At 42.1% G+C, this 12,219-nt stretch overlaps 1 protein-coding gene across 1 annotated transcript in view; it reads left to right on the top strand.

Annotated features, from left to right (window-relative positions):
• LOC126341035 (tachykinin-like peptides receptor 86C) overlaps positions 1–12,219 on the top strand; it is a 145,508-nt gene that overhangs the window by 120,930 nt on the left and 12,359 nt on the right. Inside the window, exon 4 of the mRNA XM_050001747.1 lies at positions 1,877–2,022. Within this exon, the coding sequence (XP_049857704.1) occupies positions 1,877–2,022 (146 nt within the window). The remainder of the gene's footprint in view (positions 1–1,876; positions 2,023–12,219) is intronic.

Here is a 12,219-nt window from a genome sequence, read left to right as displayed (position 1 = left end):
ACACCAAAGGAAATGACTTGTAGTGGTTCTATCATTCTGGGTGGTGTCTGTTTGTTCTATATCGTGTCTCCCTACCACTTTCGCGCAACGACGCTCTGAGCGTGTTTTTTAGGGAATTGACTAGTTTGAACCTGGGACCTGTTGCTGGTAAGGAGACGCCAGACCACACATGACATGTAGAATTCAGAAGAGTTCAGTGAGACTAGCGATGATATAACCAAATACTTAATGATTACAGCGTCAGCTCCACTGCACTCCCTGTAAAAGAATCTTAATACTAACTAAATTTCGGGAAGGGGTTCAAGGCTTTCCTATTTTTAGTTAGCTGGTAAAATAACGCCGAAAAATCAGTTAAGTTTACCATTGGATATTTTATTCTACTCACAAAACATTGTCTATAAATTGCAATATTAATAAAAGGAAGTGTTTTAATACAGGATGGTAAAAACCAACTGCGTTCAACAAAAATGTGAACGAATATTCCCTCAATGGGTTTCCAAGTTCTACAATGGATCGAAGGATGACCTATGCCGTATCACATCTATAATCTAGGTTTAAATTAAGTTTCACAAAAGAGAAACCTATCAAAATGGTCTTCAGTGACCCTCAATTTTCTTTAATTACTTATCTAACTTGTCGTAAATTACAGTGGCTGATGTGGCTTCTCAATAACTATATAACAGAAAAATCATCGCGTTTCACATTTTTTACTTCAAGTGACAAATGTGAACACCATGAGCTTTAATTCACGATCGACACTAGTATTACGCAAAAAGGGGGTGTAACAGGTGAGACTTCTGCAGTTCTGAGTGAAGCTTTATGTGCTGTTATGCGGCATCGCGTGCGTTCATTACCTTGTTGGTCTTCGTCAGGGGGCGGCGGGCGGCGCAGCAGCCACCCAGCATGCCGTCTCGGAACTAACTAACTTCTCCTAACTTCTCCTTACAACCATTTACCGAAGTTGGTTTAAAAAAAACTATCTGGCTGTGTTTTCATCTGACCGATCAGGGTCTCAATGTTAACCTTAAGCTCCGCCTACAAAAATTCTGTCTATCCAATGAGAAACGTTATAGTTTTCGTGATGGGGCAATGTTTTTAAAGTTTGCAACATAACAGAGACGCGAAAAAGTCTCACTCTAAAACCTGTAGCTGGTGTGGTCCTTTTAGCGTTATCGTAAGATCTATACTGTTTTTCTGGAGGGCTCTAGCTTTTAAGATGGGCTGGGGGGGGGGGGGGGAGGGGGGGTGGTCCTTGACGTAACAGAGACGCGAAAAAGTCTCACGCTAAAACTTGCAGCTGACGTTGTCCTAGTGGTTAGCTGGCGACGTGGGTGTCCAGTCCGTCCCTTATCGCAGGGTCTTCTAGCTTAACAAGGTTCTGCTCTCTTCTTCTGTTCTCGTTTCTCCTCTTGGATCTGCGTCTGTCTCACGGTGGGAAGGTATGACATGCATTTAGGCATTCTTGTGTTAGTCTGTGGTATTCCATTTGCTCACTCGTTACTCGTATTGCTTTGGTTAATTTAATGTCACGATTTATTCCGAGCTATGTGACATACTACTGGATTTGCTTATTGTGTAAGGGTTTTCATGGAAGGTGTTGGATTTGCCGGACACCTTACATGGTAAAAGGTAACCTCTGCCACCGCCACCGCTTGCGGAGTGTGTGTGTGTGTGTGTGTGTGTGTGTGTGTGTGTGTGTGTGTGTAAATGTAGATTTAGATGTACTTCCAGTGCTCTTCTTATAACCTGTGCTGCTTTTGTCTCAGTTATTGTGCAAACCATTTCCATTACTGTCTGTCTGTATGTTATGACTTCCCTGGGTTGTGCTGCAGTAGACCAGCCATTGTGATGCTAGCCTGTGAATGTGTGCCAGCAGGTTCCGGCTGTACTTCCAGCGTGCCCTGTGCCGGCTCTGCTGCAGCTGCGCGACAGCCTCCAAGCAGCGGGAGGCGCAGATGGGCCTCACCTACTTCCGCAACACGCCGCACAGTAACTCAGAGACCACTAGGCGCATGCGCGCCAGTAAGTACCCCCCGATGGTGTTACTGTTTCCGTCTAGTATTATTATAAGTTGTGTTACCTCGAATGCCTTTGAATGCATACTCTGTGATAAGCTACGCCGTCACTGCAACAGCGTGAGAATCATCTGCGACGGCATGCCTGAGCTTTGTCATTTCGTAATCTGGGGCTGATACGGTGTACAGCGTCTATAGGACAGGCAGCAGCGTCTGGAAATCCTCCTTTGAACGGATGCAAAGGCGCAACAAAGACGAATGCTTCACGCTTGTAATAAGGCGGAAGCGGGAGTTTCAAATGTAGCGCTGGCTCCATGTGCCACTTAACGTCGCTCGGTCTGAAAGGTTCAGGTTCTGCTGCCTAACGTATGTAAGAGGAATGTTGAACTAGCCCCTGATGATTATCCTCACCTATAAATCCATCTTTCTCCCAACATATTTAATGACAACATTGCCTTTATCTGTGCCTCTCCTGAATTCCTGGAAAGACATGTACTCGGCCTCACCTTCCACATCCGGCTACATTCATCACCTCTCATCCAGTACCAACTGATCAGCTACTCATATCTTGAAACTTCCTGGCAGATTAAAACTGTGTGCTGGAGCAAGACTCGAACTCGGGACCTTTGCCTTTCGTGGGCAAGTGCTCTACCAACTGAGCTACCCAAGTACGACTCACGCCCCGTCCTCACACCTTTACTTCCGCCAGTACCTCGCCTCCTACCTTCCAATCTGCACAGAAGCTCTCCTGCGAACCTTGCAGAACTAGCACTCCTGAAAGAAAGGATATTGCAGAGACATCGATTGGGTAGCTCAGTTGGTAGAGCACTTGCCCACGAAAGGCAGAGGTCTCGAGTTCGAGTCTCGGTCCGGCACACAGTTTTAATCTGCCAGGAAGTTTCATATCAGCGCACACTCCGCTGCAGAGTGAAAATCTCATTATGGCTACTCATATCTTCTTGGAACACTTTCGGACATAGTACATTAATCACAAAACCTAGTCCTGACACCTAATGTCCTACCGAGCGAGGTGGCGCAGTGGTTAGCACACTGGACTCGCATTCGGGAGGACGACGGTTCAATCCTGCGTCCGGCCATCCTGATTTAGGTTTTCCGTGATTTCCCTAAATCGCGCCAGGCAAATGCCGGGATGGTTCCTTTGAAAGGGCGCGGCCGACTTCCTTCCCGATCCTTCCCTAATCCGATGAGACCGATGACCTCGCAGTTTGGTCTCTTCCCCCAAACAACCCCAACCCCTAATGTCCTATCCACTAATCACCAATCCAGGTACCCTGTAGCGCCACTACATCCATGTACCACACTCATTCACGCAGGAAATTCAGTCAGCTCCGCGTTGACATCAGTCTGGACATACTTCCTTCGTAGCTCTAGTCACAATGCTCCACCTCACACCATCCTTTGCATTTTCCTTACTCCATCTTTTAGTTGCAATCTGTGGTTGCACAAGACGTCATCGTCGTATTCATAATTCGATCACCCATTGTGAAAATGATCATATCTGGTACAAAGAAAATGTCAGAGCTTGCAAATATGAGAGAAGCAACCGACTTCCGCAGTAAATTTAGCAGAAAATAGTCATAAGCCAACTGCAAGAGAAAAAAGCAATGAAAATGCTTAGAATAAATAATAAGAGACACCTCCTAATGTTACAATAAAATGATCACATATACAAAACAAAACCTGGAAAGAAGCTACTACTAAATGACGACGTGAGCATGACTCTCTACTTATACTGATCTGATCACATAACAGAAATCCTAATAGACGGTCACAAGTCTCATATCCCTCCTAAGTATATAAATAGAAAAATATTTAAATTTAAAATACGATACATAATAATATGGGAATTAAAAAGAATATAAACACACACACACACACACAAACACACACACACACACACACACACACACACTCACACACACACACTCACACACACACACATACACATAAAACATTACAGAAACACACAAACAGTCAAGCAAAATGTAGTTCAAAGCTAAAAACTGAGGAAGTTCGCAAAACTTACATAATGAATGACACTCTAGACAACAAATACATAAAAATTGCATTTACAGTGTTACATTTCGAAAATAGAGTGACCACAAGGAAAACGGCAAACTTTCAACCAGGTTGTCACATGATAAAAAGTTAGCTGGCTTAGAATTAGTGAATCAGGCGCTGATCTGTAAACACAGCTCCATTTTATTAGCAGATTTCAATGGACTGTTTTAAATGTATAACCTGTATGTAAAAACGAATTTCAGGACACCTACTGAAGATGCCTTGTCAATACTTAATGTGCTTCATATGTAAGGAGTTTTTCGTTTAAACTAACGCAATTTGTGTATAGTTGCTGCGAAAATATCCACCACAAGAAATTTGTTGTGATCATTTTCATGCACAAAGACCATCATCATTACATCTGCATCCTAGCAGCAGAAGCATTAACGCTAGTGATTATATTATGACTGAAATATAAAATCAACTAAATAATTTTAAACATCAAAAAAATTTGCTACCAAAGTGAATTTTCAAAACAACTTCATTTATTTTCAAATGTGTTCTTTTATTTACTTTAGAACTTCTATTAAATACGTAAAGTCTTCGGCTGAAGAGCGGTTTTATCCGCTACCAACAGTCTCTTCGTGGTGAATGGAAATAAAAATAAGGAGAAAAAAGAGCCCCGCCTCTAGGAGCCCGACTCCGGATGACGATGGCGGAGATAGCTGTCGAAAAATCGACAGTGTTGTTCGAAATGAAGCCGCTTGAAAACTGAGATGATTTTACTCGATCATTCCTAGCTGAGAACTGAATTATAGTTGGGTGACATTATAAGGTCCCAGACTGTGGCATCCTCTTATTGCACCAGAGCTATAGTAGCCTCTGTTTGTGATTCTGTGGTTAGCGTTCCTCGCTAATAACTCAAAACATACCGGATACGGTTTCTGGTAATGAACTCTGATATCTCTGTGGCAGAAGGACCTGGAAGTAGCTCAACCGAACCTCGTGACGTAAAATAAGAAGGTGCTTGAATAATTAATCACTGAAATTGATACACAAACATCCGAAGCATCGTCAATTAGAAGTGTATGTATCCACCTAGGAGCATGTGACAACCATTTCTACAGAAGGCAGACGTGTTGGGATGTTCTGTTAGCATGGGCGTCAGCACAAATTTATCCAAGGAGGGGCAAGATTCTAAAATTATCAGTTTTGATGTAGCTGATTCAATAACACAAGTCTTGCCTTAAAAACTAAATTTAATCTAATGTAAAACGTATCGTATCTCAAACAAAAGGTTATGAAACGCAGGCGTGGCCTTCCTTCGCAGTTCGCTCACAAACTGATTTTGGAAAACAAGTTGGGTCGGCTTGTGCCTGTTTTATCTATATGTACTTTAATAGTTGTCTATTTTTCTTTTTTTGTGTGTGTGTGTGTGCGTGTGTGTGTGTTCAGTCTACTGACTTGTTTGATGCGGCCCGCCACGAATTCCTTTCCTGTGCTAACCTCTTCATCTCAGAGTAGCACTTGCAACCTACGTCCTCAATTATTTGCTTAACGTACTCCAATCTCTGTCTTTCTCTACAGTTTTTGCCCTCTACAGCTCCCTCTAGTACCATGGAAGTCATTCCCTCATGTCTTAGCAGATGTCCTATCACCCTGTCCCTTCTCCTTATCAGTGTTTTCCACATATTCCTTTCCTCTCCGATTCTGCTTTGAACCTCCTCATTCCTTACCTTATCAGTCCACCTAATGTTCAACATTCGTCTATAGCACCACATCTCAAATGCTTCGATTCTCTTCTGTTCCGGTTTTCTCACAGTCCATGTTTCACTACCATACAATGCTGTACTCCAGACGTACATCCTCAGAAATTTCTTCCTCAAATTAAGGCCGGTATTTGATATTAGTAGACTTCTCTTGGCCAGAAATGCCTTTTTTGCCATAGCGAGTCTGCTTTTGATGTCCTCCTTGCTGGATCCGTCATTGGTTATATTACTGCCTAGGTAGCAGAATTCCTTAACTTCATTGACTTCGTGACCATCAATCCTGATGTTAAGTTTCTCGCTCTTCTCATTTCTACTACTTCTCATTACCTCCGGTTTTCTCCGGTTTACTCTCAAACCATACTGTGTACTCATTAGACTGTTCATTCCGTTCAGCAAATCATTTAATTCTTCTTCACCTTCACTCAGGATAGCAATGTCATCAGCGAATCGTATCATTGATATCCTTTCACCTTGTATTTAAATTCCGCTCCTGAACCTTTCTTTTATTTCCATCATTGCTTCCTCGATGTACAGATTGAAGAGTAGGGGCGAAAGGCTACAGCCTTGTCTTACTCCCTTCTTAATACGAGCACTTTGTTCTTGATCGTCCACTCTTATTATTCCCTCTTGGTTGTTGTACATATTGTATATGACCCGTCTCTGCCTATAGCTTACCCCTAGTTTTTTCAGAATCTTGAACAGGTTGCACCATTTTATATTGTCGAACGCTTTTTCCAGGTCGACAAATCCTATGAAAGTGTCTTGATTTTTCTTTAGCCTTGCTTCCATTATTAGCCGTAACGTCAGAATTGCCTCTCTCGTGCCTTTACTTTTCCTAAAGCCAAACTGATCGTCACCTAGCACATTCTCAATTTTCTTTTCCATTCTTCTGTATATTATTCTTGTAAGCATCTTCGATGCATGAGCTGTTAAGCTGATTGTGCGATAATTCTCGCACTTGTCAGCTCTTGCCGTCTTCGGAATTGTGTGGATGATGCTTTTCCGAAAGTCAGATGGTATGTCGCCAGACTCATATATTCTACACACCAACGTGAATAGTCGTTTTGTTGCCACTTCCCCTAATGATTTTAGAAATTCTGATGGAATGTTATCTATCCCTTCTGCCTTATTTGACCGTAAGTCCTCCAAAGCTCTTTTAAATTCCGATTCTAGTACTGGATCCCCTATCTCTTCTAAATCGACTCCTGTTTCTTCTTCTATCACATCAGACAAATCTTCACCCTCATAGAGGCTTTCAATGTATTCTTTCCACCTATCTGCTCTCTCCTCTGCATTTAACAGTGGAATTCCCGTTGCACTCTTAATGTTACCACCGTTGCTTTTAATGTCACCAAAGGTTGTCTCGACTTTCCTGTATGCTGAGTCTGTCCTTCCGACAATCATATCTTTTTCGATAGCTTCACATTTTTCCTGCAGCCATTTCGTCTTAGCTTCCCTGCACTTCCTATTTATTTCATTCCTCAGCGACTTGTATGTCTGTATTCCTGATTTTCCCGGAACATGTTTGTACTTCCTCCTTTCATCAATCAACTGAAGTATTTCCTCTGTTACCCATGGTTTCTTCGCAGCTACCTTCTTTGTACCTATGTTTTCCTTCCCAACTTCTGTGATGGCCCTTTTTAGAGACGTCCATTCCTCTTCAACTGTGTTGCCTACTGCGCTATTCCTTATTGCTGTATCTATAGCATTAGAGAACTTCAAACGTATCTCGTCATTCCTTAGAACTTCCGTATCCCACTTCTTACGGTATTGATTCTTCCTGACTAATGTCTTGAACTTCAGCCTACTCTTCATCACTACTATATTGTGATCTGAGTCTATATCTGCTCCTGGGTACGCCATACAATCCAGTATCTGATTTCGGAATCTCTATCTGACCATGATGTAATCTAATTGAAATCTTCCCTTATCTCCCGGCCTTTTCCAAGTATACCTCCTCCTCTTGTGATTCTTGAACAGGGTATTCGCTATTACTAGCTGAAACTTGTTACAGAACTCAATTAGTCTTTCTCCTCTTTCATTCCTTGTCCCAAGCCCATATTCTCCTGTAACCTTTTCTTCTACTCCTTCCCCTACAACTGCATTCCAGTCGCCCATGACTATTAGATTTTCGTCCCCCTTTAGATACTGCATTACCCTTCCAATATCCTCTCATACTTTCTCTATCTGTTCATCTTCAGCTTGCGACATCGGCATGTATACGTGAACTATCGTTGTCGGTGTTGGTCTGCTGTCGATTCTGATTAGAACAACCCGGTCACTGAACTGTTCACAGTAACACACCCTCTGCCCTACCTTCCTATTCATAACGAATCCTACACCTGTTATACCATTTTCTGCTGCTGTTGATATTAACCGATACTCAACTGACCAGAAATCCTTATCTTCCTTCCACTTCACTTCATTGATCCCTACTATATCTAGATTAAGCCTTTGCATTTCCCTTTTCAGGTTTTCTAGTTTCCCTACCACGTTCAAGCTTCTGACATTCCACGCCCCAACTCGTAGAACATTTTCCTTTCGTTGATTATTCAATCTTTTTCTTATGGTAACCTCCCCCTTGGCAGCCGCCTCCCGGAGATCCGAATGGGGGACTATTCCGGAATCTTTTGCCAATGGAGAGATCATCATGACACTTCTTCAACTACAGGCTGTCTAATAAATATTTTTATAGGTAGATTACTATAATACCAGAAGGGCATGCACGTGTGCTTCTTTATACACTGAAACCTCAAAAAAACTGGTATAGGTACGCGTATTCAAATACAGAGGTATGTAAACAGGCAGAATACGGCGCAGCGGTCGCAACGCCTATATAAGACAAGTGTCTGGCGCAGTTGGTGGACCGGTTACTGCTGCTAAAATGGTAGCTTTTCAAGATTTATGTGAGTTTGAACGTGGTGTTATAGTCAGCGCACGAGCGATAGGAGACAGCATATACAGGGTAGCGATGAAGTGGGAATTTTTCCGTCCGACCATTTGACGAGTGTACCGTGAATATCAGGAATCAAGTAAGACAACAAATCTGCAACATCGCTGCGGCGTGGAAAAGATCCTGCAAGAACGCTACGTTGACAGCGAAAATTAAAAATACTGGAATAGAACAAAGTCAAATCGAACGAGGAAAATACTGTTAGATACCTACAAAAATAAGCAGCAAGAACTGACAATACCCCTCAAACTGTAGAAACACGAAATAAACTGTAAAAAGTGCTTAATCTACTTTTATGTCAGTGTAACACCATTTTTACTTTGAACATTTCGTGCATATTCATTTTAACTTGTATTTTATTGTATTAAAAACAGCTTTTAAAGCTGCATTTTTTTATTAGTAGGATAAAGAATCGCCCATTTGACGAAATGTAAGAAGGATATTTTCCCAAACAAACCCCAAATTGTCCAGTCGAACTGATTCTTAATAGCGTACGACAGAACCAAGACAGTCTCAGTCTCCCCAGTTAGACACGTTGTTGTTCAGACATGCCAAATGGAATTCAGAATTCATAAGAGCATGTTGCTCTGTGTAGCGCCCCAGAGAGTTTGAGGACGTTATGAATCCTGGAAACGATATATTTTCCACTACAACTTCTCTTACCTATTTCGCTCTCTTTTATCGTAGAAAATGGCATTTATTCTGCCGCACTTGAATCAACAGATGAAGTGAAGGTTAACAGAGATACACATGTCCGGGTTCTTCTAGAGTTGGTATGCCGCATTAAACTGAATGTTGTCTCAATGAGCCATGATGGGTTTTATTTGTCTACACACGACTGGTACACTACTGCTGAGGTTAAGTTGTGCAACTGGAGTAGAGTGTGTCTTTATGACAATTCAGGACGGGTGCCTAGCATATATACTGCTTACTTTGTGCTAGCTGTTGGAACTGCAGCACAATGAGGGTTACATGAGGAAGGGACCGAGGAAAGATTGAGAACTCTATCCCGGAAATATTATGCGGAAATTCATCCCTCCAGTGATTGAAAAACAGCGCTGAAACAACAGGCCATAATAAGGAAACGATACAGTATACGTTGAAAAGCTTGACAAGTGAATAAACTTCAGCTATGTAGATCTCACTTTCTTTCCAGTTGGTTTCGGCAATGTCAAAATGCAGTGTAATGGATTCTCAGGACAAACATATCTAGATACGCATGAGATTACCGTAATAAATAAATAGTCTATTCACCTGATTAAAGGAGGCGCCAAGTGGAATCAATAAAAAAGTAAAAACTAAACCTGTCTTGGTGCAAGTGAAACAAAAGAAGTGACTTTGGTGGCCTAAATACTGCCGGTAAAATGAAGGTACTTTGCGCACGTAATGAAAATAGGCGACTCTGTAGAGGAAACTACATTCGTGGCCGCTTCTTGACATATTGCCGCCAGGAGGCAGCTGTTTCTGGATCATCGACCAACGCCTGTGTGACATACCCTGCCGTTGAGCTTGCAAGAGTAACTGCCTTTCTCACAGACTCGCCGATACTCGTAAAAAAGTTTGGTAGATGATACATTAAAATAATTTCCTTGGATCAGTTTAGGAACCATATGGCGACCAGCAATGTATGAAGGACTACCGTTCATCTTATCAATAGAAGTTGGGACACAGTATACGCTATTAGTCAGATTTACTGTGGTGTAAACGTGAGACAAACACAAAACCTTGCGAAGACCCGAGTAACCCAAGGATTTAAATTTTTCCTCGTTTCTGGAATGTTTTATAGAGTCAAGCATCAAATATATTTGTCAGCTATCGCTGACCATATTACTTCGCACAAAGTTAAAAATCGATCGATGGTGACGTACAGAATATGAGAGCCTAAGTACAGGGCGAAGTGTAATAAAACCGACAGATTGCAGGCACGGATTCCTGAATGGAAATGGAAGGCAAAAGTTCTATGAAAATATGTCCAGAAATGGACGGCGTGCGTGCAACGACGACAAATTTACAGAGTTGTATGGCAACCTCGTCACGACAGATGTTCAAAATGTTTTGCATGGGATTACAGGTGAAAGCGACAGTAGCGGTTGTCAAACAGGATACACGTAATCGTCCTTTGGCTTTCACCATGTTGGGGGCCACCTGAACCCTGTACTGGGCTTCGTCTCAATATCCTATAGAACCTGGTCCTCCAAGTTTGGTCTACGCGCACTCCGCCGCCTCCCTGCACGTTTTTCTGTCTGAACTGACCCATCATTACACAAACCCTCAAAACTGGCTTTAAATGTTGTGCAATGTGGTTCGTGTCTATGAGGGTACTAGTTTAGGTACAACTGTGCTGTCACTCGACCGTTCCTATCTGCTTGACCGTACACAAACACCATCTCGGCTTGTTCCCTACATAAATACCGGACCATTCTGCTGCTTACAGTATTCTGCGCCAATCACACAGCCTGAAACACACAAGGAACACACGGCACATGGTCAGATGAACAGTCATTCGTCTGTGCCGTCTACCGTGACAGTGATACTTTCCGGACACATGTTCACAGGACTTTTTCCCTCCCGAGTCAGGAATTCGACCTTGCAGTTTGTCGGTTTTACTAATATTCATTCTGTACACAAAGTTCGTCCCCTTCATAGTGCAAAGAATATACTTGGCAGCCTCAACTGCCTTCCCGCTACACGTTCCTTTAAAAAAGCTCTTTTTGCGTCCTGTCTGTTGTCTAGGAACACATTCCTTATAAGAAAGAATTCTGTAAGTTTCTTAGGGATATTCAGATAATATTGTCACAGATCCTAAAAACATTTTATGCAGTGCAAAGTGGTGGTAAATGAAGTTTCTGTCAGGTGCGTTTAGATTTAGGAATGTGGGGCGTGCAGTATTTCTCTGTGATTGTTGTAACGCCACTGAAATTCAACGTTTATGTGTTTCCCGGACGCTATGACTCTTTGTTTATATTCGGACAATTATTTGTGTACGACGGTAAAGAGAAAGAAGATGGCGACTGAATCACTTTAGACAATCGACGTTTTTGTTTCATCATAATGGTCCTGTCCATAAAATACATGTCATTGCATCTTGGATGTAAGAAAATAATACAGAGCTTCTGAACTGCCGTACTGGAAGGCCTACAGAGGATCCTGCCGAAAACGAAGTTATTACGTATCATGCCCATTATTAGTGTTGCATCTCTGAGACGACCAGCAATACCTGTGCCGAGACGTTTCATTAGATACTGTATTCGTATTCACAAAGGGCAAACAGTCGTTTCGTTACTTCTTACATGCAGAGGAAAATTTTCAATAAGTGTTCAGCACCAAGGAAAACACATTATATTTCACATTGGCCAAGCATGTATCAGTGACGTCTATAGTGCGTAATTTGGGGTATTTAATTTCTCTAATTCAGGATGAGTACAATACACTGAAGAAACAGCTGTGTTATTTTTCGTAT

The sequence above is a fragment of the Schistocerca gregaria genome, chromosome 1, assembly GCF_023897955.1.
Source record: "Schistocerca gregaria isolate iqSchGreg1 chromosome 1, iqSchGreg1.2, whole genome shotgun sequence".
Classification (NCBI taxonomy): domain Eukaryota; kingdom Metazoa; phylum Arthropoda; class Insecta; order Orthoptera; family Acrididae; genus Schistocerca; species Schistocerca gregaria.
The sequence above is the reverse complement of the archived record's forward strand: the minus strand, read 5'-3'. Positions and strand labels throughout refer to the sequence as shown.